Source organism: Barbus barbus (genome assembly GCF_936440315.1).
Source record: "Barbus barbus genome assembly, chromosome: 29".
In the NCBI taxonomy this organism is placed as follows: Eukaryota; Metazoa; Chordata; class Actinopteri; order Cypriniformes; family Cyprinidae; genus Barbus; species Barbus barbus.
This window is the reverse complement of record NC_136757.1, coordinates 5944748-5971386: the sequence shown is the minus strand read 5'-3', so window position 1 is coordinate 5971386 and position 26639 is coordinate 5944748. Positions and strand designations below refer to the sequence as shown.

The window sequence follows — 26639 nt, the reverse complement described above, 5'->3', positions numbered from 1 at the left end:
GCATCCTCAGTTTCAAGAACATATCCGGGCACTTTCATGCATCCTCTATACTTGCATTCTTGAGAATTGGAACTGAACTTCGACGGTTAATGATGACGTAGAACGAGAACACAAGGACGCAAGATCGCTGAAGAACGCATATTGAGAAACAGCCAAAAACAAACCACAGTGAACATGGACAAAGAAGCTGATGAGACCGCTTTGGTTGGCCCTGTGGATGGGAAATTTAAAAATCCATATAAAAAAACTTACTTCTCACTGTTCTCAGGTCAAATATTTATATGCGATTAAAATGCGATTAATTTCGATTAATTAATTACAAAGCCTCTAATTAATTAGATTAATTTTTTTAATCGAGTCCCGGCCCTAATATATATATATATATATATATATATATATACATTTTAAAAAGTAATTGCGATTTTATTGAACAATTATAAAATAATTATCAATTATAAACTCAGAATTGTGAGAAACAGGATTCTGAGAAGAAACGTCTGAATTGTTTGAGGAAAACTTGCAATTGAGGAAATTCTGAATTGTGAGTCTCAATTGTAAGGGCAATAGTGACTTTTCATCTCACAATTCTGAATGGCGAGTTTTGTTTTCTTCTCAGAATTGAGAGTTTATATCATGCAACTCTGAAAAAAAAGAAAGAAGTAAAGGCTATTTTTATATTTTTATTCTGTGACAGAAATAAGTTTCCATTAAAAAAAGAAATCCAATAGGAATGATAGGAATAGGAATATGAATAGGAATTTGCATTTCTTAGAGACATATTTAAAGTGCAATGTAATTCCAGGCCTGAAGCTGTGTACCGTCGCCTACATTGGTTTTCAAAAAATCATTCAAATGATCAACTGCAAAGTCAATGCAAAATAAACAAGAGTTCATTATCTTTTCCCAATTTACATTGTCAATATCACCATTGTACAAATCAAAAGTCTACATCCCAGACAGGATCATCCAGTGGTGCTGCTTCAGTGTGGGTTTCTGGCAGGAGTGCTGATCCTCCATGATCAGAGACACAGGGAATCTGTAGAAAGGTAACATTTATTTGAACTGGACAGAAGGAAAGGTGTGTTTGTTCGGCCTGTATAAGTATAAGCTGAATAGAGTGTTCTAAACTCTACAGTGTTCTGTTATGCCGCTCACGTTTGGTATTACTGTTGGAGTCAATGTGCCCTTCTGAAGTCCTTCCCAGTCGAAGCCTTCAAACCACCTGAGAAACACAACACAAGTTAATCAGTCTACAAAATAAGCCAGCACTTAAAGAGCCGCATCCCCTCCTCTCCTTTGCTCTTTTCTTTTCCACTCTCATCTCACAAATCCTCTCTGTCCCCATCAAACCCCTACACACACTCTTCTCTTCCTTCTGTACAAATATATTTGATGAAGCACACACACAAGCAGGTCTTACATGTGTTTGCAGATGTCCTTGACCCCGTTCCTCTGGCCCAGTCTCTCTGAGGGGTTGAGCCTGGAAATGGGTGACAGATGATAGCAGATTCAGACACACAAACCCCACAGCGTATGTAGAGCACTGCTGCTGCAACTGTCTGTTGGTCTATCTATCTATCTATCTATCTATCTGTCTATCTGTCTATCTGTCTATCTGTCTGTCTGTCTGTCTGTCTGTCTGTCTGTCTGTCTGTCTGTCTGTCTATCTATCTGTCTATCTGTCTGTCTGTCTGTCTGTCTGTCTGTCTGTCTGTCTGTCTGTCTGTCTGTCTGTCTGTCTGTCCGACTGTGTCTATTTAACTTTCTAGAAAACGAGTGACAGACGTCTCACTTGCTTTTCTCACAATGTTTTTTTTTCTCATATAGGAAACAGACACTGTGAGAAAACACTCTATTTGTACCTGCAGAGGCTCTTGATGAGATGTGCTGCAGTCCTGCTGATGGTTTTTGGGAACTCTAGCTCATCTATTCCCTTCAGTGAAGCTGTGTAAACCTTCAGCTGCTCTGAGCCAGAGAACAGGGGACTGGAAATTAAATTTAACATTTAAATAAATAAATAAAAAACACTGTTATAGTAATGCACAATCAATAAAGGCCTATCAGGCAAGGTTTTAAAAATCTGAAGTTCATAGAGTTGTTACAGTCTTTCTCAACTGCTTTGACTCAGTTTTGGCTGGATTTTTTTTTTCTATCAAAACAATAAGTTAAGATGTCTGAACAGTTTCTTGGTCACAACAGATTTGAATTTCTTATTGATTTAGGCAAAAATGTGTTGTGGCACATATGTGCAAATTAGTAAGTACAATTGTCTGCAATTTGCACAATAACTAAATGCACATGGCTTGTTGATCAAAACTGGTAAGTGGTAACAACATATGGTTACAATAAGCTCAGCTGTGCTTGCTTGTCATGCAAGAACAAACCGCATTGGTTTGCCGCATTTTTAATGTGCTGTATGATCAAAGTTTTTATGTGATTACAAACCAAAATTAAATCTGACAGAATTATGACAGAATTTTTTTTATTGGTTATACTTTTGAAACATTTATTGTAGTGCTACCCACCTTCTAAGCTTATATTCTAAATATATTAACTGTTTCCCATTTGTTTATGCATACTGAAGAACAAGCATGCTACAGATGATTTGACAATGACTGTGTGTAAAAAAGTTATTTTAAATAACCCAGTCTACAAATAGACCCAGGTGTTTCGGTTTATCTCTTGGCCACTGATGAAGGGGAAACCCAAAAATGTCACCTTTTTGCTCAGAGCACTGAATTTTGTTGGATTTTTGTCCTTGGAAATAGTATGCAAGCTCTTTTTTGTTCCTTTTATTTGAAAATAAGCCAGAATATTACTTGATGCTTATATATAAGCCAACTGTAACACACTGTAAGAGTCTATAGAAAGTACTGCCTTTGCAAAATCACAAAAGAATTGCGACAAGCTCACCTGCCATTGAGAAATTCATACAGCAACATCCCTAGAGCCCAGAGATCTGCAGACAGACCGTGACCTTGATGCAGAATAACCTCTGGAGGCTGATAACCCACAGATCCACAGAACGACCAGGCTCTGTGCAAAGAGCCCAGCTTCTTAGCACAATCAAACCCTGTCTGTTAGAGAGAGAGAGAAACACAGCTGAAGTGTTATAATAGTTAAAATGACCCAATATGAATCATCACAATCAAGTAGTTACAGGCTGCCATCTGGTTTAACTTTAAACATGCTTGAATTTTGATCTATTCAGCACCAGTTTAGCGTATCCTCGCTGGTCAAGGAGCACATTTTCAGGTTTCAGGTCTCTGTGAACAATGTGTTTGGTGTGTAGTACACTAAGAGCTTCCAGCACACACGCTGTGTAGAAGCGAACAGTGTCTTCTTCCAGTGACCCCCTGAAACAGCAAACCACATATTAGTCATTTTCAGTTTAGTTCAGTTCGTAAGATGACGTGTTCACTGTAGCATCGAGTCTTTACATGTTTTATTTCTGAACATTTTTAGCTAAATAATATCAGGTTCTATTGATTAGATTATAAAAATTCCTTAAAATGTTATAATTTACTCAGGATAAAAGTCATTCCGTACAGTTGTGATTTTACCAATCACTAAAAAGAATCGGTTGAGAATAATTGTGTGCATATATCAGTGTGTACGCTGAGATACTGACTGTATGTACCTCTCTCTCTGTAAATTCCACAGATCTCCACCTTCACAAGCCTCCATCAGCATATACAGGCACCGAGCATCTTTATACGTACAATGCAACCTGACCAAAAATATAAAACTTTGAAATTTACAGCAAAACACAACATTGCTATTGACACATTAAAAAATAAAATTTAATTGGCAATTACAGTTTTTGTACCAATGTACCAAAGCGACTGAGAAAAACTGTAATTGACAGGCTGATGTGAAAGGGCAATATCTGTATTTTGGGAATAACATACTGTTTTTATTTTTTATATTAAAGCTGTTGTTTTTTTCAATCACTATACATACATACACTATACATCAGTTTTTAGTCGTTTGTTATCAGTTTTATGCCAACTTATGTCCTTCAACAAATGTCATTAAAAGAAATCATATTTTGAATTTTCTATTTTTCAAATAATCCATAGTTTCCACAAAAATATTAAGCAGCACAACTGTTTTCAACAATGATAATAAGAAGTGTTGCTTAAACAGTAAATGAGCTTATTACAATGATTTCCGAAGGAACATGTGACACTGAAGACTGGAGTAATGATGCTGAAAATTCAGCTTTGATCACAGGAATAAATGTAAGATATTTTTACATAGAAAACAGCTATTTAAAATTGTAATAAAATTCTACATTTTTATATTTAAAAAAAAAATCATAATGCAGCCCTGGGAAGCAAAAAAGAGACTTTGCAAAAAAACATGCAAAAATCTCACTAATCCCAAACCTTTGAGCTCAGGACCAACTAAGGACCATCTTAAACCAACTCAAACCAGCTGCCATACTTCCCTAACCAGCATATGCTGTTTTTTTCAAAAGGAAATCAAGGTCTTCAGACTCACTAGAAACTTGAGAAGAGAACTGGACACCCCTGCCCTAGAGTATGTTCTGACCTTACTATAAATGGACTTTGGAGATCCATCAGGATGTGTTTCTCTGCAAGTATCCTCTCTCTTTGGCCTGGGCTCTGTATCGCCTGTTTTCTAATGGTCTTCAATGCAAACTTACAGTTGGAGTCACTCTTCAAATGGACCTAATGACAAAAAACTTTGGCTGAATTATAATTACTACATGGAAGTTTAAAAAAAAAAATCAAAACAAGCATAAACTGCAGGGCTAAATAATAATACATATAGAACAGAACTCACAAGCTGCGTGTGACCATACTGTCCTTCTCCAAGATTATACAGCTCCTGAAAACTGCTGAGAGACGTTTCACCAAATGCAGACCCATCTTCATCTGCCCTGTTTATTATATAGAGATCACAATGACCTTCATTAACATCACACCGGTGATGTTTCATTTATTTCAGTGAATAATGTAAAATATACAGACTTTTAAGTCTTACTTCGATCTGGCCTTGTTGCTAGGATTTTTTCTGGCATCGTCCAAGCCTCCAGTTACTTTTTTGAAAACCCTGGATTTAGACGGTGGAATATAGCCAAGGTCAGCTTTACAGCACAAGTTTGAATTAGTTATGTTTTTTTTTTTCGCCCACTTTGCTGTTTCCTTAGTATGAATGTCGGTTTATCCCTCACGGTGCACACTTACTCTCTATCTATGACCAGACATGTCACATCGCCTGCGGCAAGAGCGCTCATCGACCTCACGTCGTCTCTGGAGAGCAAAGGAACGGGTCTGAGATGTTAATGTTACATGATACCTTCTGACTTGAATTTCAATGGTCCTCAGTGAAGCCACAAAGCATTCAGCATGCACATGTTTGCAGTTCTCTTATTTAGAGCTTCTGGGCAAGTTAGAAAAATGGTTGCACAACCTACAACACATTACATAAGTGATATTATATATTCTCCTCTTTTGTTAATATGCATGGCTGTTATGAGTTTCTCTGGTCCTACATAAATATCACCGGTCGTATTTCTTGTGTTGGATAGATAATAAGCTGCGAGGTAAATCTCAGAGAGTGGCGCCCCCTGCTGGTGAGGGTTGAATCTTACCCTCTCTCTCCAAAACAATCTCCTCTGGTGAGGACAGACACCATCATACTCTCCTCACTGACTGAGTGCTTCTCCAATACCTTCACCTAAGAACAAAAGCATACACACTGTTACGCTATTACTGTACTACAATAATCTCTATCTCTATCATACAACAAATAATTAATTATGCAGTCAATATCTTTGAAAATTCATTTCCCACTTAGTTGAGCAAGTTTTATCTCTCATTTCATAATAACATAAAAATTATATATATATATATATATATATATATACAGTATACACACACACACACCCAGTATACACATATTAGACATATTTTATTAGACGGACGGACGGACGGACGGACGGACGGACGGACAGACAGACAGACAGACAGACAGACAGACAGACAGACAGACAGACAGACAGACAGACAGACAGACAGACAGACAGACAGACAGACAGATAGATAGATAGATAGATAGATAGATAGATAGATAGATAGATAGATAGATAGATAGATAGATAGATAGATAGATAGATAGATAGATAGATAGATAGATGGATGTCTTTCTCACCTGGCCTTGACTCAGAATGTACAGTTTGTCTCCTGGATTTCCATTTCGAATGATATAATCACCATCACTGTAGTGAGACTACGACAAAGATGTATATAGAGAGAAAAACATTATATATACTGAAAAAAATAGTTTTTATATCAGTGTTTTTTAGAGTTTTGATTCAAGTGATAGTTCACGCAAAAAAAAAAAAAAAAAAATTCTGTCATTAATTACTCGTTCCAAACATTTAAGATATCCGTTAATCTTCAGAACACAAATTAAGATATTTTTGATGCATTCCAAGAGCTCTCTGACCCTCCGTAGACCCCAATGATCCTTACACGATCAACCGTAATGTTACAAAGCTATGATATATAATACTTTTTGTGCGCAAATAACACAAAAATAATTACTTTGTTTAGCAATTTGTCTCCTCCGCATCACCCTATAACGCCATTTTGGAGAGTATCACATATATACGTAAACCACGTATGTATGCGGATACGCTGTTTACGTTCAGATCAAAGCGCAAACAAAGTAAACAACGTATTCGCATACATACATTAAGTACCGTAAAATTGTTGATTTTTTTTGTGGGAAATTAATCGTTTAGATTAAGCGATTAATCGATAAATTAGTCGATAGATTAATCGAAATAAAAATAGTCGTTAGTGGCAGCCCTAGTTCTTTGCACACAAAAAGTATTCTCGTAGTTTGTAACATTACGGTTGATCGTGTAAGTATCCTTGGGGTCTATGGGAGGGTCAGAGAGCTCTCGGAATTGCATCAAAAATATCTTAATTTGTGTTCGGAAGATGAACGGAGGTCAGGTTAATGACAGAATTTTCATTTCTGGGTGAACTATTCCTTTTTTACTGGTGCAAACACACTAAAAATGGATTTGATCAAGCTATAGGCAGCACTTTGACCTTCAAGTTAAAAGTTTATTGATCACATGCTGATCAGGTACAGCAGTGAAATATGATGATGATGTTCAGTCATACGCACCTCCTCCAGTGAATCAGACACTTTCACGAGAACATCCTCTGGAAACACACAGAGCTGTGCCACACTAACAGACACAGACAACCGAGAGTCAGGAAACCAGAAAGCTACATTCACTATATCAGTGTAAAGGTCACTGCACACTGAGCCCAACATTTTTGCATGTTAAAAAATACAAATACGACCTCACGTTGTGTCAATCACGTTTGCACATTGCCTCCGAAACTTTCGTCTGTAAAAAAAAAATCGGATCAGGTTCGATTTTCTGCGTTTTTGCATCCGTAGCATGCATTTTGATAGGAAAGGATGGAGAATACGAAAAAAACAACTCAGTGTGCAATGACCTTAAATCACATTAGACTCCCTTACAGAAAATTACATCTGAGCTGCAGTGCTAAATTAATGTTTTTCAGTAAACTAACAAAGTGGCACATAATTATAAAAATATATATACTGTATATACTGTATATATATATATATACTATATATACTATATAACAGAATACACGTTTTATACATTTAACTCTTTGTTTGTAATGCAAACAAACTTTCATTACCATTACATTTGATTGAATATATGAATCAATAAAACCGAATTCAATCTAAATGAACAAGTTTTCATTGAACATGTTTTAAGCATTTTTGAAAAAGTGCAGAATTTGTTAACTGTTCATTTTTGTTAACTGCACTTTCTGTTCAAACCTGTTGTACTTTGACATTTTCCCTGAAATCCTGGTATGATCCTTCTGACATCATATTTCAGGTCATGAGATGAACGTTTCTGTACAGAAGGTTCACACTTAATCTACATCCATCAAGCTCAATATTTCAGCTCTGTTATAGACGAAAATATCATAGTGATCAAATAATGTTCATGGCACAAAGCTCAAGAATAATGTGTTGACTGTTTAAAGCCATTTTTGACAACCTATACTATTATTAAAAAACATTTTGAATGTAACAGGGTTGACAAAGACATCTATGGCTGTTCATTTATATTGTATGTATAAATTTCAAATCTAATGTGATGGAGTAAAATAATGTCATGCTTTGGGGTCAAAATTGATAAATAGCATTATTTTTGTAACAATGTAGTGTATTTGCAGGGATATAACCGCATATTTAGGATTAAAGGTTTATGAATCAGCCAATGAAAAACCTCTGTTGATCACTAAAAAACAACAACAACAAACCTGTTGATCACTTATCTGAATTATGGGGACATTTTAATTTTAATTATTAACTATATGTATGTGTGTATATATATATATATATATATATATATATACACTTATTTGATCTTTTTATTTTAGCTAGAGTACTAGCAACATTTCTCATTTTCATTTAGATTGACTTGATGTACTGAAATGATTAAAAAACAAAAACACGATATAGACATATTTTATTAAAACTTTAACTAAATTTAAACTAAACAGAAAATACAAAACTAAAAACTAATTCAAAATAAATATATATATAAAAAAATCTATAATTATACCGCAATGATTCTAAAATAACAATGTGGTCGTTCCCTGTGTCTATGGTGGTTATGGCCCTAACTTAAATTAAAAAATAAACAATGACATTTTTCAGTCAATCAAACAAACAAATAAATAAATACATTTCAAAAAGCTATTTAAAAAATACTTAAACTGAAGGCAAGAATATGCATGCATAAAATATATTTCCTCATTTATTTATAATCTGTGAGGGACAAAAGTGTGTCTTGTAAAGGTCTATGTGAGTATGGTAATGGTGGCATTAACCTGTGCAGGAAGTGCAGAGACTGTGTGATAGCGATAAGGCCGTTCCTCTGCATGATCCTCTGAAACACCTGACCTTCCATCACCCACAGCCTGCTGTTCACCAGAGCTGCACACACACACACACACACACACACGCACGCACACACACACACACACACAGCAGAGTCTGAGAAGAACTGGATTTCCAACAGTCTGTGAACTCGCGGCTCTTTGTTTTGGTGAAACACAAATACGTGATTTTTTTCCTGATGTCTGTGAAGAAGAGAGATCAAAGGAGAGAGCGAGACAGTTCGGCTTTGGTGGATAGACTTATAAAGACAGAAAGAGAAATTGATATGGACGGTATGAACTGTATAAGACAAACAAGTGTGAGATCTCTGTGAAAAACAGCAGACTTACATGGATTGAGGCTGATCTGCCATTCTGTTCACCAGCAAACATTATCTCGAAACTCTCATTAATATATTTAAGCTAATATGGGATAAATTCAATTTCCAGAGCAATATATAGGTTGCCAGGCAATGAAAATCATTTGTTTCTTTCTTATATCAGGTTCTGACGTTTATATAACAGCTTACATAAACTAACCGATGTTTATAAAAACACTGGTCAGTTTTTTGACCGTGAGACCAATATTATATAAAAATATAAAAGAACAACATATACTCAAAATAGAAATCTTTTGTGAAAATAAACACTGTTGTTCAAAGGTTTGGGGGCAGTATGTATTTTATTGTATATGTTTTTATTTTTTTGAAAGAAATGAATTTGTTTATTCATCAAGGAAGTGTTAAATTGATAAAAAGTGATAGTAAAGACTTATATTGTCAGAAAAAGATTTCTATTTTGAATAAATGCTGTTCTTTTTCACTTTGTATCCATCAGAGAATCCTGAAAAAAGTATCACAGGTTCCAAAAAATATTAAGCAGCACAACTGTTTCCAACATCGATAATAAATCAGCATATTAGGATGATTTCTGAAGGATCATGTAACACTGAAGAGTGAAGACTGGAGTAATGATGCTGAAAATTCAGCTTTGATCACAGGAATGAATTACATTTTAAAGCGTATTAAAAGAGAAAACCGTAATTTTATTTATAGTTGAAAAAATTACTTTGTGTTTCAGGATTTCTGCCTCAGGTGAGGTGACTCTAAAACCCACGGACAAATTCTCCTCTTGAATAGTGACCTGCTTCTACCAAGTTACAATTTTTCAAAAAAATAGGGAAGAGCTGAAAATAGAGTTTATCTCAAACTCATTCTCGATCACTTCCTGAGACTCTCTTTAATTAGTAATGACACAGATTAATTGACTGTGCTGTCGTAGGGGAGAGAAATACTGCAATCTGTCTCCTCTGCTCTCCCCTGCTACCTCTCTTTCATCTCCTGCCCTTTCCTCTCTGCGGAACAGCCAAGAATTTGAGATTCATCATTACACAGAAAAAAAATAAAAAATGCAGAACTGGACTACAATAAACATCATGAACACAGATATGACTCAGACACTGAAATGCAATTTTTTGGTCAATTTAAATTTTAGAAACCATTGCAGAGTGACACACACATATGGTTGGATAAATAAATAAATATTTTTATGGTAATTCATGGATTTTCTCATCTTTTAGTGAGGGGCATGCCCCATGAATTCTAAAATATCTGTCCACTGGGTTTTAATTAGATGGAAACATTCAGTTTAACAATGTTTAATGGGGAAATATGTTAAACCCAACCTAGTCTTCTCACGTTTTTATTCCTGACATCTTGTTGGAACCATTTTTAGTCAAATCAACCTGACTGTTAATCACAAAAACATTATTTATCCACTTTTCAAGGTTTCCCCATCTTAGAAAAGCATAATAGCAGCATCATTTTGTAATTTAAGAAGCAGAAAAAACACTCACAACACATGGGGATTTTTTTAAGGCAGCGGCTAGTTACACTAAGTGCAAATAACAATGGATTCTATTTACACCAAGTGAAAATAGCAGTATTTTTTTAAAGATATGCTTAAAGATATGTTAAAATAGCAAGATTTTCTGATATTTATACTACTTATTGCAAATAGTGGCAATTATCTGCACCTCAGTATTGCAATACATTATAAAACAGTACGCAATGATAACATATTGAGTGTAAATGATAGTTTTAATTAAAATTATTAAATGGATCCCACCTCATTAGGACAATAAAGCCCTCCCTACATCTACCCTAACCCTACCCGGTAGTCTTATTTTCAACTTTTTGATTATTTCCTTCATTTTTATTTAAAATAAATGCCTTTCTGATGCAATATGAGATTTGAAAAGAGAGAAAAAATGTTTGGCAAAAGTGGTCATCTACACCACTGAAACTGATGCTGAATTAGCATCTTTTTTGTGTGTGTTGACTAGCTCAATCACACATTAGTGGGCGAGTTAGTGTAAATACCCTTTGCCAACAAGACGGGCTATTTGCACTTAGTGTAAATAGACACCGTTTTTTTTTAAAAAGCAAGAACATTTTATTTTAATACAGTTTCAACGCCAGATCAAGCCAAAAAGCCAAACAGGTTTGATGAGTGGTTATTATTATTATTATTTAAATCATGCTTAACTACAGGTTCCACTGACATTTAAAAACCACAAAGTGTCCAAATATCTTTTGTCTTCATTTTGAATAGCATACTGTATGTTGTTTTATAATTCAAAACATTTTTCCCTCTCCTTCATTAAAATAAATGGCGCTTGATGTAATATGCTTCGCAGCTAACAGGGAATATTCTCAGAATATTGGCAAGGTTCTATTACATATACTAACAGACATTCTTCCAGTAACATTAATAGAATATTCATTCAAGGTTATCTGGTCTTTAATAATGTTCTCAAAACATTAGCGCAGAAACATTTTTTATACATCATTCATGAATGAAGTTTTTTTTTCTTTTACTGAAACATTTTAGCATTTTTGTTGGATGTTCATCTGACATTTTTTAAATGTTTCTACTGGTTGTTTATACATATATATATATATATATATATATATGTGTGTGTATGTATGTATGTATATATATATATATAATTTCATTGTAACATTAGCAAAATATTCTTAGAACATATGTGACCCTGTCTGGGAAATCCAGGCTAAAGTTTTAAAATCTAATTATGAGATAACAAACATCAAAATTTGATTTTAAACATGAATTTTAATCTATGACATGGTCTTACTCAGTCAATATTAAAGATATTGCTTAAAGTTTTAGATCACGCTGTCAACTGCTACCCCTCCATCATCCCCACAAACTTTGAAGTTCAGCTATTACTACTTGACTGGTCTCAATCTATTGTTTTAGCTCTGATATATCGACCACCACATCTGACGAAAGGTTAAAAAATGGTGTCTTTACAACTCCAGTCGTTTTTAACTAATAATCACATCTATGAGACTCTTCAATCAGGCTTTAAATCACTGCATAGTACTGAAACTGCCCTTGTAAGAGTTCTTAATGATATTCTAATGGCTACTGAATCTGGTGATTCTGTCATTTTAGTTATGCTGGACCTGTCTTCAGCCTTCGACACTGTTGATCATGAAATTCTCATCTCTCGCTTGGAGTCTTATGTAGGTCTGGGGGGGGGGTTAAAATCTTCAAAATTCAAAATTAAATTGGTTCAAATCTTTCCTAACAAACAGAACTTTCTCAGTTAAAATAGGAAATTTCACTTCCTCTTTATGCAAGCTAACCTGTGGTGTACCTCAGGGGTCTGTTCTTGCACCTACTCTCTTTTCTCTCTATCTACTTCCCTTTGGGTCCATCTTTAGGAAACACGGCGTTTCTTTCAGTTGTTACGCTGATGATATGCAAATCTATCTGCCTGTGACCACGAAAAAAAAGCATGTTCTTAATAGTTTATCAGCATGTCTGGATGACGTAAAATCATGGTTTTCAAAAAAAATTCCTTTTCCTAAATTCAGATAAATCGGAAATTATTGTCTTTGGCCCCTCTGGAATTAGAACACAAAATACACTTAATCTTGAGTTCTTGAATTTTGCTATTTCATCCCAAATGCAAAATCTGGGTGTGGAAATCGACAACGGCTTGAAATTTGACAGACAAATCAGCTCTGTAGTGTGCTCTAGTTTTTTTTTTATCTTCACTCTCTCTCTAAAATTAAAACCTTTCTTTCTAACGCCTATTTAGAGGTTGCTATCCACACCTTTATTACATCTCGGCTGGATTATTGCAACTCTCTATATTATGGTGTTTCGAAGACTCAAATTTCCCGTTTACAAGTCGTTCAAAATGCAGCAGTTCGATTCCTAATGGGATGTAAATGTTACGCCCCTTCTGAGATCTCTACAGTGGCTGCCTGTTCAGTATAGAATTGAATATAAAATCTGATTACTTGTCTAAAAATCTTTAAATAATCTAGCACCATTTTATTTGACGGATTTACTCCACCCGTACACTCCTAAGCGAGGACTTAGATCGGGAAACAAATTCCTCCTTCAGATTCCTAGAACCCGCTTGAAAACAAGGGGCAATAGAGCCTTTGAAGAGGCTGGCCCCACTCTGTGGAATAATCTCTCTACCAAATTAAAATGGCTTCCACTTTATCTGAGTTTAAATCTGCTCTCAAAACACATTTGTTTGTCTCGGCTTTTAACATGTAATTTTTATCCTGTTTTTATTGTCCCTAAGTGATTATTGATTGTGTCTCTTTCTTGTGTATCTATATTGTAATTATTGTACAGCACTTTGGTCAGACGGCGGCCGTTGGCAAATGTGCTTTAGAAATTAATCTTGAACTTTATATCATGGTTACATTTTCACAGAATGTTCTTTACATTAAATGATGATTGTATATAGAAAACATTAAATCGCAAAAAAATGAGTTTAGCTGGGTTTTCAGAGGCAAGGTCACATGTTAACTGGTTGATTTTTTGCTTTTTTTTAATGCAATGACATGTTTACTTGTTTAAGTATGACTTTAATGCCACTGTAATATTGCCTTTCCATGAATTTAATTAAGGTCACAAAGCACACATTTTAAAATGCAAGTCACAGAATCTGAGATCTACAAGCAACGGAGAAAACTGTGTTTATCTTTTACTTAGACATATAGAGGCGATCAGGTTAGAGAGTAAGGATCAGAAAAGAAACAGAGAGATGAAAAAGAGGAGCAAAGTGAAAAAAAGAAAGCAATTTCAAGCTGTCACCAAGCACAAGATCTGAACAAAGCTGAAGAAAAGAGTTGGGGAAAGCTTGATCAGAGGCTTGAAATAAAAGGGGTGAGAGGGAAGAAATAGTCTGAAAGAGAGGCTGAGAGGGATAAAATAAAAAAAAGAACTGTGAAAGTGGAAAAGGATATCGACTGAAAGATGAAAACAACACACAATCAAGGCAGACATTCCCTGTAGAAGAAACGATACATCTGGAAAATGATCTAACCTGATTGGATCCTCCATTCACTTTCAATTAATCTTGTTTAGCCTATTTGCTTTCTTTCAGACTTTATCCCTTGCTCTTTTTTTCATTTTATGTCTTGCTATGACCCTCTATTAAAATTATTAGGTCAAGCTGATGCCCCTGTGGCTCAGGCTGGACTCAAGAGAGGATGTGAAATAAGCAAGAGAAGAGGTGTTGAGAGAGACATAAATCAAAGCATGCTATAGGGGATACACCTCAGAAATGAACGTTAATTCATTCTGACAAAGATATATTATTTAGGGTTGGAGGAAGACATATAAAAGGACATGTTTTCTTTATAGAAACCCATGTATTTAACATGTTTAGCATGTTCTATATAACTACTTATAATTGCTACTTTATTTCTTGTAATTGTGACTTCATATCTCACAATTGATTTTGTCTCGCAATGACATTTTCACAATTGCAACTTTATTTGTAGTAATTGTGACTATAACTCACAATGCCATTTTTGCAAAGTAACTGTATATTTCGCAACTGCAACTTTATATCTCACAATTACAACTTTGTGTTTCACACTGTAACTATATTTAACTATAACACTGTAACTACAATTTAAACTTAATTTCAGCATTGTTTCACATGCACTGTAACATTATATTTCATAAATGTGACTTTATGTCTCGCAATTATGGCGTGTTTCACATTGCAACGTTATATTTCACAATTGCAACTTTATTTGCAGTAACTGTAACTTTATATCACGTAATGCCACTGTATATGTCACAATTGTGCCATTGTGTTTTGCAATCTAACTGCATATTTCACAATTGTTATTTTATTTGTAGAAATTTAGATTTTATGTCTCGCAGTGTCATTTTATATCTCACATTTGCGACTTTGTGTTTTGCAATGTTCTGTAATTGTATGTCACAATTCTGACTTTATTTGAAGTACTTGCAACTTTTTGTCTCGTAGTGTCATTTTATATCTAACATTTTTGCGACTTTGTGTTTTACAATGTAACTGTATATTTTCCAGTTGCAACTTTAGTGAAAGTGAAAGTGACACGACATACAGCCAAGTATGGTGACCCATACTCGGAATTCGTGTTCTGCATTTAACCCATCCAAAGTGCACACACACACCGTGAACACACACCCGGAGCAGTGGGCAGCCATTTATGCTGCAGCGCCCGGGGAGCAGTTGGGGGTTTGGTGCCTTGCTCAAGGGCACCTCAGTCGTGGTATTGAGGGTGGAGAGAGTGTTGGACATTCACTCCCCCCACCTACAATCCCTGCCGGACCTTGAACCCGCAACCTTTGGATTACGAATCCGAATCTCTAACCATTAGGCCACGACTTCCTGTAAATAAATTCCTGTTTATATCTCACAATTACAATTTTGTGTTTCACATTGTACTGTAACTTTTTTTTATTAGCGGCATTCAGAGTGGAAAGTAGAGTAAGAATTTAATTGTACAGGGAACATGTGCGTATGACAACAAAGGTTTTGAATCTTGAAACTTTATTTCACAATTCCAACTTTATTTGTAGTAATGAATGAGACTTAATGTCTCACGTGTCAATTTATTTTTTACAATTGCGGCATAGTGTTTTGCAATGTAACTGTATATTTCACAGTTGCGACTTTATTTGTAGTAATTGCGACTTTATATCTTGTAATGCCACTTTTTTTATTTCACAAGTGCAACTTTATATCTCCTAAATTACGACTTTCACATTTATAACTTTATATTTCTCAATTGCAACTTTATTTGTACCAATTGCGACTTTGTGTTTTGTAATATAACATTATTTCTTACAGTTACCCAAGTTTTATTCTGAGGTAGAAATGGGATTTGGATGCAGCTACATTTTCATTTCAATGAAGAGTTTTTTTGGGGTTTTTTATATTTAAAAGGCAAAATGTCAACATATACATTACATTTTTAGTGTACAACATCAGATGCAGCGATTGATAACTACAGATGTTTCTAAAGAAGACATCTTTTCTCAAAAGACATGTAGTGTTGTAAGATCAGAAGGACCAACATAAAATATAAAAAACTAACACATAAAGAGATTTCAAAATCACAAACAAATGGGTTTTGTAGATCTGTCCATTCAATATGCAGCATGTTTTGTGGACTCTGGCGTGGCGTGCTGTAGGCTGAGAATTTATTTGTGGATTTTCCCAATTCCTTTGATGTTATATTCCACTGATCTCTCAGAACAGTTTCAGACTGGTGATGGTGGGAATACTCTGATTACCCAGACACGCTCAGAGCATCCCAAGTGGGATTAAACTGGAAAAAAACGACATATGTACTACAACACTCATTTTGTGAATATTGTAGTTGTGGGTGCACAAATAAATCATTTTCAAATTAGATTTACTATCTCAACAACAGGAATAAATGCACAGCAAACAGAGACTTTTTAAGCTCTCTTTGTTCTGAGAAATAGACCAAGAACTCAGTGATCTCACATCTTATTTAGAGTTTTCAAAGAGATCTCAGTGTCTCAAACTGTGCTCAGATTTGGCAAGACACCAAAGTCTACAAGTATGCTTCCAAACATTCTTCCAAAATCAAATTATCAGATCTATACTATCTATACTATCAGCTCGGTACATTCAAAGTACAAAACAAACAAAAATTGTGACTTTGTTGGTAGTAATAGCAAATTATTCATATAATGTCATTTTTTATCTCACAATTGGGACATTGTGTTTTTCAATGTAACTGCATATTTCACAATTGCAAATTTAGTAAGTGTGACTTTATATCTCGTAATGTCACTTATAGCTCACAGTGTCACTTTAGCTCACAATTGCGACATGGCGTTTTGTTATGTATCTATTTTGCAATTGTGACTTTGTCTCACAACTTCACTTTATATCCCATGCATCCCATTCCAATGCAAATGTTTTGTACTGTAACTTTATATTCTGCAATTGCAGCTGATTTATTTCTAGTAATTGTGATATTGTGTTTCGTAATGTTTCTTTATTTCTTAAGATTATCTTTTAAGTGAAAAATAAAAAAGATAATTGCAACTTTTTAGCAATTTGGACTTCTAACAGTTCTGAGAAAAAAAGTCAGAACTATGAGATATAAACGCAGCATTATGATAAACTCGGAATTCTGACTTTCTATGAATTCTGACTTTAATTCTTACATTTTATATTTATACTATATTCTTACTCTGTGTCAACATTGGCTTATTTATTTAAGGAGGTTTCAGTGAAACACAGTGTATTGTTACAGTAAATAAAAGTAAAAGATTCCATTAAGTCCTCTAAGCTATAAAAGAGTGACCTCTGAGCAATACAGTTTTCCTTCTGTGTGTTTCTCTTTAGCTGACATGTAATAAGGGATGAAATGAGCAAGTGTGTGTGTGTGTGTGGATGCACACATGTATGTCAATACCTGTGACAGTAGTGGAGCAGGTGTGGTTATGAATGAGGGCCAGTTCTTCAAACATCATCCCCGGCTCAATGATGTGCAGCCTCTGGCCAGCCCTGGATGCCTCCAGTTTTCCCTCTGTTAACACACACACACACACACACACGTCATCTACAGCCCTCAAGGTTGGTGGGAATGACAGGTGTTGAGCGGCAGCGTGACTGTCACATAGACAGATGATCTGACCCGTCGCAGATTAGGCACGGAGATGCTCAGAGCCCAAACAATCCAGCACATCAGGACAAATATTGGCCTCCTTTAACTAATCATGGCTGGAATTAGCACAGCTCACGGACAGGTATTGATGAACACTTTAATGGATGGTAATAGATTTCACTCCTGCTCCTCTCTATCCATTTATTTCACTTGCAGCCTGGGTGTTCAGACATGCTCTGACATTTTAAAACTCATTTCGCTCCACATAACCAGCAGGAATGTTTTCTTTCCAGAAGCAGGTCAGTCTCACACTTCTCCTGCTACCTGCCTGGTCCTGCAAACACTACGGGAGGTGCATACTAATTAATCTGCTTCAGTCAGAGACAGAGACAGATTGAACGAGTGTCTGAAGTAAACTTGTAATGTTAGTCAATGTTTCTGGCACCAACAACATTTTTATGACTATTTTGCAGGATTAAATAGAATGTGTGTGTTTTTTTGTTTGTTTGTTTTTTGGATATTGCATCTTTAAGAATTCTATGTGAAGTAACATCTTTGCTGCTTGTTCTTTATTTCAGATGGACTAAAGCACTGGCATAATTTTTGTAATGTCAGACTAACATATATGGATGAGAATGTAACTTTGCTTCCTTCAGCTTGTATAAAAACAAACTAAAATATACATGCATATATATATATATATACTTATAGAAGCTGGTTTCGGTCACAGGATAAAAAAATAAAAAAGGTAATTGTGATTTTTTTTTCAGTTCAGACTTTGTCTCGCAATTCTTAAAGTCATAAAGACAGAATTAGCTTGGAAAGATGGAATTGTGAGATAAAAAGTCACAACTATTTTTGATATGAATTTAGGATTCAAAAGAAGAAAAGTCAGAATTGCAAGGAAAAAGAAAGAAGTGTAGGGCTGCATTTATTTTATTAAAAACATTAATATCGTGAGATGTTATTACAATTTAAAACAACTGTTTTCGATTTTAATTCTATTTTTAATTGTTATAAAAATTTCTTATTCTTATAATAGCAAAGCAGAATTTTGCTGCTCAAGAAACATTTCTTATTATTATTGATGTTGGAAACATCATATTTTCAACTTCATATTTTGAGGAAACCATGAGACCATGAGTTTTTTCAGGATTCTTTGATGAAAGTTCAAAATAACAACATTTATTTGAATTTTTTTTTTACTCTGGTTTTGTATTTTATCACAAATTGTTTTGTCACATATAACAGTTTTTGCAGAGAAGCTATTATCAATCGACAGGGAAGCAGAAAGTATATTTGAGCTAAAACCAAACCCACAACCTGTAAATTCTATTATTCATTTAAAATGCAAAGAGGATGTTTACATAGAAGTCTTAAAAGCACAGTAGCAAAATTATATGAAATTATATTATATTATATTATATTATATTATATTATATTATAGGATTAAGGGGATATAACTCCACTAATAGTCAGATGCAGTCATGATGATTGTGATTTATATGTAAACTGAATGTAAAGAGCTGAAGTGTAACTAGAAGCTGAAAGCAAAAGACAAACAGGTCCAAAACATAAGCACATCTCACTGCAAACCAGAGAGAGTATTAAAGAGCCACAGAAATCAATTATTCACACCTGGAGGCATAACCGGACATCGGCTAATTATGAGTGACTTTTGAGCACTTGGTTATAAGATACCCATGCAAGTACTGGAATCTGTGAATGTTCAGACACGCTCACAAATCAACATGCATTATGAGAATTATTATGAGGCAAGAGTATCTATTTCATTCTCACACTCTTCCTCACCTTCAACTATATATGCCTGGGTCCCATTATCCCCTTCCTGGACAACACTCACACCCTGTTTGAGCTTCATGGGATAGGCAGAATCCGCCAAACACCGCATCTGATCCCTGTCTAGATATTTCAGACACTCATTTTCTGCCAGAGCCGATTCTATCAGCCGCTGTGACCTGAAAGAAATAAAGACAGATAAAGAGTTACACTGGGGAAATGTAGCAGTATAGGCAAGGGAATGAGTTGAGATTTTAGGCAGATTCTTACTCTTGACTCTTGCTGTGGCTGATTGGTGGGTTTTGTAAGACTAGTTTCGGCTCCAATGTAACTGGTTCTGTTAGCAGAGCTTTTCTCCTCACTCTCAGGGACGAAGCACGTTGTTGACCTAAATGCAAATGAAATGAGTGTAAAGATGAATAATACAACATTTTTGTAAGATTAAAAAAGACTGGGTTGTTACCTCTGAACTCTGCGTAGATTGCTGATGCATAATGCCTATAAAGTCAGATTTGCTTTGTCATAGATTATTATGATTGCACTAATGTGTTTCTAAACATTTAGAATTTGTATTTATTTAAAACTCAATTGATATAAATTTCAAATAAGATTTAAATGTGCATAGAATAATAAGATAATTGTAACTATTTCTAGTGTAAGAGCCATAATTTGCATAATTAAAAATGTAACACTAAATGCATGCATGATTGGTTGTAGATATTTTGGTAACACTTTACAATAAGGTTCATTAGTTAACATTAATTTACAACATTAGTTAACATGAACTAAGAATGAACAATACTTCAATTAATCTTCATTTATTAATCTTACTTAATGTTAATTTCAGCATTTACTAATGCATTATTAAAATCACAAGTTGTGTTTGTTAACATTAGTTAATACACTGTGAACTAACATGAATAAACAATGAACAACTGTATTTTCATTAACTAACAATAACAAAGATGAATAACTAGTGTAATAAATGCATTGTTCATTGTTTGTTCATGTTAGTTAATACATTAACTAATGTTAACAAATGACATAAAGTGTTACCGATATTTTTATTCTGTAATGGTTTGCTCTGTTTTAGAATTGGCGCCACAATGAATGAAAGATGAAGCAACACATATTTTGACTGGAGTTTGTTTTGTTTGTCTTTATTGTACAAGAATTTTCAGTGAACAGTTGAAACCTGAATGAAGACCATAGTCAATTCTTTGCTTGAAAGATTCATTTAGGATTATTGCTTCTATAATTAGGACAACCTAAACCACACTATAAAAGGCAGTAAACTGCAATTATTACTTAATAGGGCTATTTTTACCTGATTGAACAAGTTTTGTTGGTATATATTGATGTGTATTGTTTGGTTCAGTAATGTTAATTGATATTTTTGACTTGTGTAAAATCAGTTATTTTAAATGTTACCACTTTTAGCTTATTTTAGCTTCAGCGTACACTGTAAAAAACAAAAAAATCGTAACAAATATGGCTGCCAAACAAAAACTGTAAAACGACAGTAAAATATCTTAATTGAAATAAATAAATAAACTGCAAAAACAATAATTGTACAGAAATTTTCATTAAAGGTTTTACAGGAAAAAAACGTACTTGGTTACTAACGCAACCTCGGTTCCCTGGGATACAGGAACGAGTACTGCGTCTTGCTAAAGGCGCTACGGGAAAAAGCCTTTTTTCAGTCACGCATTGCTTCGTGCAGTGTACCTGCATGAACCTATGGCGAAGAAGCCCACCAGAGCCCGCCAGAATGGGCGGGGCCATCTGGCTATATAAGCGGGTGCTTCGCCACAGGATCTTCAGGTTACTTCGACTGAAGTGACGACTGAGTCGCACAGCTAAATAGCACGGCTAGCAAAGCATTACTCGTTCCTGTATCTCAGGGAACCAAGGTTACGTTAGTAACCGAGTACATTCCCTGTCGATACTTCACTCGTACTGCGTCTTGATAAAGACGCTATGGGAACACAGTACAATCACGCCGTGCTAGGGTAGAGCAACGACTGCATATTATAGGTAACGACTGCATATTATTATCGCACCAGGTTAGTCGCACTCCTCAGCTCCCTGAGAGTCGCAAGGTCCAGGCCAGACTCGTTGGAGACGAGGATCTTAGCCTTAAAGACCTGGAGGACCGCCATTGAATGGAGCGCCGAAGCCGCCTGTCCAGCAGAAGAGTAAGCGCATCTAGCGAGTGCTGAAGCGGTCCTACATGGCTTGGACGGGTGGGCGGCCTTTGCCTTCCAGCCAATAGCCGTGGGCGGGCAGAGATGCAATGCCACTGACTCGTCCAGGGGAGGCAGCTTTTCATACCCCTTCTCTTCAGCGCTGTCGATTGTGGTGAGGGCGGGTGGGGGCAGGCGGAATAGGGAGCGCGCCACGATCTGATGAGCTCGTCGTGGACCTCCAGGAAGAATGGAGAGGAATGCTGGCGAGGGGCCTGATGGCGCCCCGGCAGGAACCACTCTTCCAGACAGCTACGAGAGGGCTCCTCTGGTGGAGACCATTAAATTCCCATCTCTTCAACTGCTTTTGAGAGGATATGGAAAAGTTTGGCATCCATCCCGGCTTTGGCGGCACTGAGCACGTACGACGGCAACCGAGCCCGACAGCTCCTCTGCGTCCGAGGCTGTCATCGGGCAGCTTGTTGTCACTCCCCCCAAACGAGACCAGATCACTCATGCTGGCGGAAGGACGCAGGTCAGGCTGGGTGAAGAGGACAGGTGAAACCTCTCTTTGTTGCGAGGGCGAGGCACGCGGGATCTGAGCCGACGTGAGTTCGCTCGCAACTGGCCCCTTGAGTCCTCTGCCCCGCTGTTTTTTCCTCACAGGTTCCTGGGCGGGAGAAAACAGGAGGGTGCGAGGGGTGGAGTCGCTCTCTCAAAAGAAAGCGATCCACGAGTGCAGAGAGGTGAGACTCATGTTCTCGCAATGAGAACAATCAATTCCCGTGAGCGTGGCTTCCGTGTGGGATTTCCCCAAGCAGGAAACACACTCAACGTGGCCATCACTGGCGTAACAGAACCGCAGTAACGGTGTGGCATTTGCAACAACGCTAAGCTCTTTTAGTAGGTCTTTTAGAATTGCCAGATGGCGGCAGGGAGTGCAGGACCGGAACTGCTGCACCGCTGTAAGCGGTGAAGAAAAGGCAGATAAGCCGAGCAGAGAGGTCTCAGTCCAGCTGCGAGAGCATGTAAATAGCAAGCAGGCTTTGGGATCAGCGTAGAGCGTAGTCGGTGTCACTGAAGGAGAAGAAATCTGAAGATCCTTTGGCGAAGCGCCCGCTTATATAGCCAGATGGCCTCGCCATGAGAAAAGGCAAGAGAGTTTGTTTTGAGTTTGTATTGTGTATTTTCCAGCAACCACGTCGCTCGTTTCAGCTTCGCTTTAAATATTTAGGCTGGGCGTTTATAATATATGTTTATGGTGAATGCCACTATGAATTGTTTTTGTTTTTTACTTATATTTTCGTTCTTTTTTTCTATTCTGAACACTGCTAAATTCACATGATTTTTTTGTGGTGTAGGGAATATAAATACATGTTTCTAATGTTTGTAAACGTTTAGTTTATTTTACATTATTTCTGAATGAAATTAAAAAATGTGTCTTATACATCAATCGACTTGTACACTAATGCAACTTATCTGTGTGTCATAAAGTGCTCATAAAGATAGGTAGAGATGGTACAAGAATAGAACTGCCATGTATGTACAAGTATACATAGTACAGTAGTAAATGAGTGTCAATTTAGTGTCAAAAAATCAAAGCTTCATTTGTTATAAACATATTATGCAGCCCCTCACTTAATGTAGAAAACTTGATGTGGCCCTCGAGTCAAAATGTTTGCCCACCCCTGCTCTTAGCTCTCTTCTCCTCTTTTGCCAACGCGTTTTGGCGCTGATCTGGCCCACGTGCCAGCTGCTACCAAAATGAGAAGAAAACCCACCTAGTCTCTTTACATCCCTCTATTCTTTTACTTTAATTTATTTTATTTTCCGTTGTGAGTTTCGTGTGCTCAGTTAAGTTTTGCTGCCACGCCTCGTCTCCGAGTTCAACTGGAGTCTGTGACCGCCTCAAAACGTCTACCAGTCACAACTCCATTGACTTCCCAAGACGTCACTGCAACGACTACTGAACTCTCAACCAATCAGCCACTTCGGGGAACCCCCTTTCCTGCAAGATGACGACAAAAGGGATTCCCTTAGCAGAACAAGCAAGTAACCTCCAGGTTCTAACTGAATCAGTGCAGTTAATATAAATTTTAGCCTCATTGAGAAACTCAATGCAAGGGTTAAATAAGTGATTGATGGTTGTTCAGGTCTATGCAATTGAACATATTGCTGTAAACTTGGGATATCACATTTTCATTCTCTTAAACTCATCCTTTCCTCACTTTCTCTCTTTCTGCAACGTGTGAATGCTTGTGCTCATGTGTTAGATTAGTTTATGTCTTAGGTTTATATAAATAAAATCTTATTTACAGTATATTGAAAAGAGAAGTATATTGTGTTTTGTGCTTACAAGTTAATGTCTTAATCTGCCGATCTTGTTACTGTGCTATTTAATAGTGTTTTCACTATATTTTGGATTTTAATATCCAGTGCAGAGATGATGTTATATGGCTTGGTCAATTAATCGCTGCCGCCTCAGTGATCAGCTGTAAAACAGTGATTCTGTTCAAATTCCCTATAAAATCATAAATGATTCCATTTGAGCTAAATTAAACTATTTGCTTTAAATTACATATTGCGTTTTACATTTACATTTACATTTATTCATTTAGCTGACGCTTTTATCCAAAGCGACTTACAATTGCTATATATGTCAGAGGTCACACGCCTCTGGAGCAACTAGGGGTTAAGTGTCTTGCTCAGGGACACATTGGTGTCTCACAGTGGATTCGAACCCGGGTCTCTCACACCAAAGGCATGTGTCTTATCCACTGCGCCATCACCACCCTTTTTTTACGTTACAGCGGCAAATTGAGTTTTTGGAATAGTTCCCTCAAAAATGAAAATTCACCCTCATATCGTTTCAAACGGATCGTTGCTGCATGAATGGCAGGTAAATTTATAATATTTTGATTAAAGAATATGAGGTCAAAATGGAAATAAAAACTATTTATCCAAGGATGAATCGTGCAGTGCCATGCATTGAGAAAATAAATATGGTCAAATTTGATTTCATGCTGACTCACTTGTGCCCTTCAAGTGGAGTTGGAAATACTGTAATTAGGTTACATTTTCTTTTAACTTGTCCTTGTTACAATATGATTACGCAATTAAGCATGTACATATAGGGTTAGTGGCATGCAATACTGCATCATTTACTGCAATTACTATACTTAGTAGCCTGTAACAAGTGCACTGTAAAACAAAGTAATTAAGTGCAATTATGTGTAATTAAATGTTCCAAACATGTGAATGAGCATGCAAAGACTTAAGTGTGAAACTCTCATTTTAGATGACACACAAGTAGCTGATTTGCAAAATGGAGGAAATACTAATCTATAATATAGATAATATAATGTAGGCTATATCGATGAGCGGAAAGCAAGTGTTAATCACTCAGCTTTCACAGTTTGACATTTAGTTGTATGAATAAGTGATAGAAAGAAATTCAGTTATTTTTGTTCACAATATAATTGTTTTGCTTTGTTTATGCTTCTTCCATGTTAGCCTAGTAGTGGAATTTCGCCGGGGAAAAAAGTCCATTTTGTATGATAGAAATTTTGATGCACAGCTCACACAGAAATTAATTTCAAACCAAACAGCTTTCTGTTGGGCTTTGCAGAGAATTTGCCTGAACTCCCGATCGAAATGACTGGATTTGAGCTATTTCTTGAGTAGCGTCACCTACGTGCGCGACCGATGATTGAATCGACATAAGAGTAAAAGCACCTTTAAAATCACATTTTAAAAGGGGGAAAAACACATTTTCCTAGTCAAAATGTATTTCTGACGAATAAAGCGCTTTCTGTACCAGCTGCTGAGGCGCCAGGAGCGGAGAGCCGACGGTCGAGCTCCCCCTGCAGGCGGCGGATCAGATCATCTTTAGCGTCCAGCTCCAGCTCCAGCTCGTCGATAAGAGCATCTCTCTGCCGTAACTCCTCAATCTTCAGCTGAAGTGCGAACTGAAGATCTCTGAGAGTCCCCATCAGCCCTGCATAAGGGGACACCGACAGGGACCGATGAACCTTTACACAATTGTAAAGTGTGCGCCCGCGTTTAACGAATAATCGTCCAAATTCAGAGGAAAGAAATGAACGGCAGACAAAACTGAAGTTGCTCTGCAATTATTTAGAGAGTCTCCAAAGCTCAAGCTGTAATATTAACAGTGCAACCAGCGCTGCATAATAATCCAAATCGATTAAGCCACAACAAAACCAATTTCGTTCATTTGTTTAAACATTGCATTGCAAATAAGGGACATCTGAGAAGATATTTACCTGAATAATATGGGCAAGGAACGTGGTAAATACAAACAGACCTCTGGAATGATGCATCTGGTCAGCTTCAGGAATACTGAAGAAAAGCAGAGTGAGTGTTTGAATCATGTCTCCACCGCACGCGCTGATCTGAGAGAGAGGGAGAGAGAGAGAGGGAGGGGGAGAGGAAGAGAGAGAGAGGGAGGGGGAGAGGAAGAGAGAGAGAGGAAGAGGGGGAGAGAGAGGGAGAGGGAGAGAGGAAGAGAGAGAGAGGAAGAGGGGGAGAGAGAGGGAGAGGGAGAGAGGAAGAGGGGGAGAGAGAGGGAGAGGGAGAGAGAGAGAGAGAGAGAGAGAGAGAGAGAGAGAGAGCGAGAGAGAGAGAGAGAGAGAGAGAGATTGACCTGCTAGAGCAATACTGCC

The 26639-nt window shown here is 36.6% G+C and overlaps 2 protein-coding genes across 2 annotated transcripts in view; one reads left to right on the top strand and one right to left on the bottom strand.

The window, feature by feature from the left end:
* LOC306849172 (uncharacterized protein) overlaps positions 1 to 26639 on the top strand; it is a 419330-nt gene that overhangs the window by 312132 nt on the left and 80559 nt on the right. The window lies entirely within an intron of this gene.
* LOC306849867 (cGMP-dependent protein kinase 1-like) lies at positions 938 to 25949 on the bottom strand (the record flags this gene model as incomplete). Its single annotated transcript, XM_079385239.1, has 19 exons — positions 938 to 1036; positions 1156 to 1222; positions 1421 to 1480; positions 1863 to 1985; positions 2914 to 3077; positions 3215 to 3356; positions 3641 to 3730; positions 4558 to 4697; positions 4813 to 4909; positions 5014 to 5082; positions 5217 to 5282; positions 5624 to 5709; positions 6184 to 6261; positions 7174 to 7237; positions 8937 to 9042; positions 17780 to 17893; positions 19784 to 19950; positions 20042 to 20159; positions 25775 to 25949. The coding sequence occupies 19 exons, from the start codon at positions 25947 to 25949 to the stop codon at positions 938 to 940; spliced, it is 2025 nt and encodes a 674-aa protein (XP_079241365.1).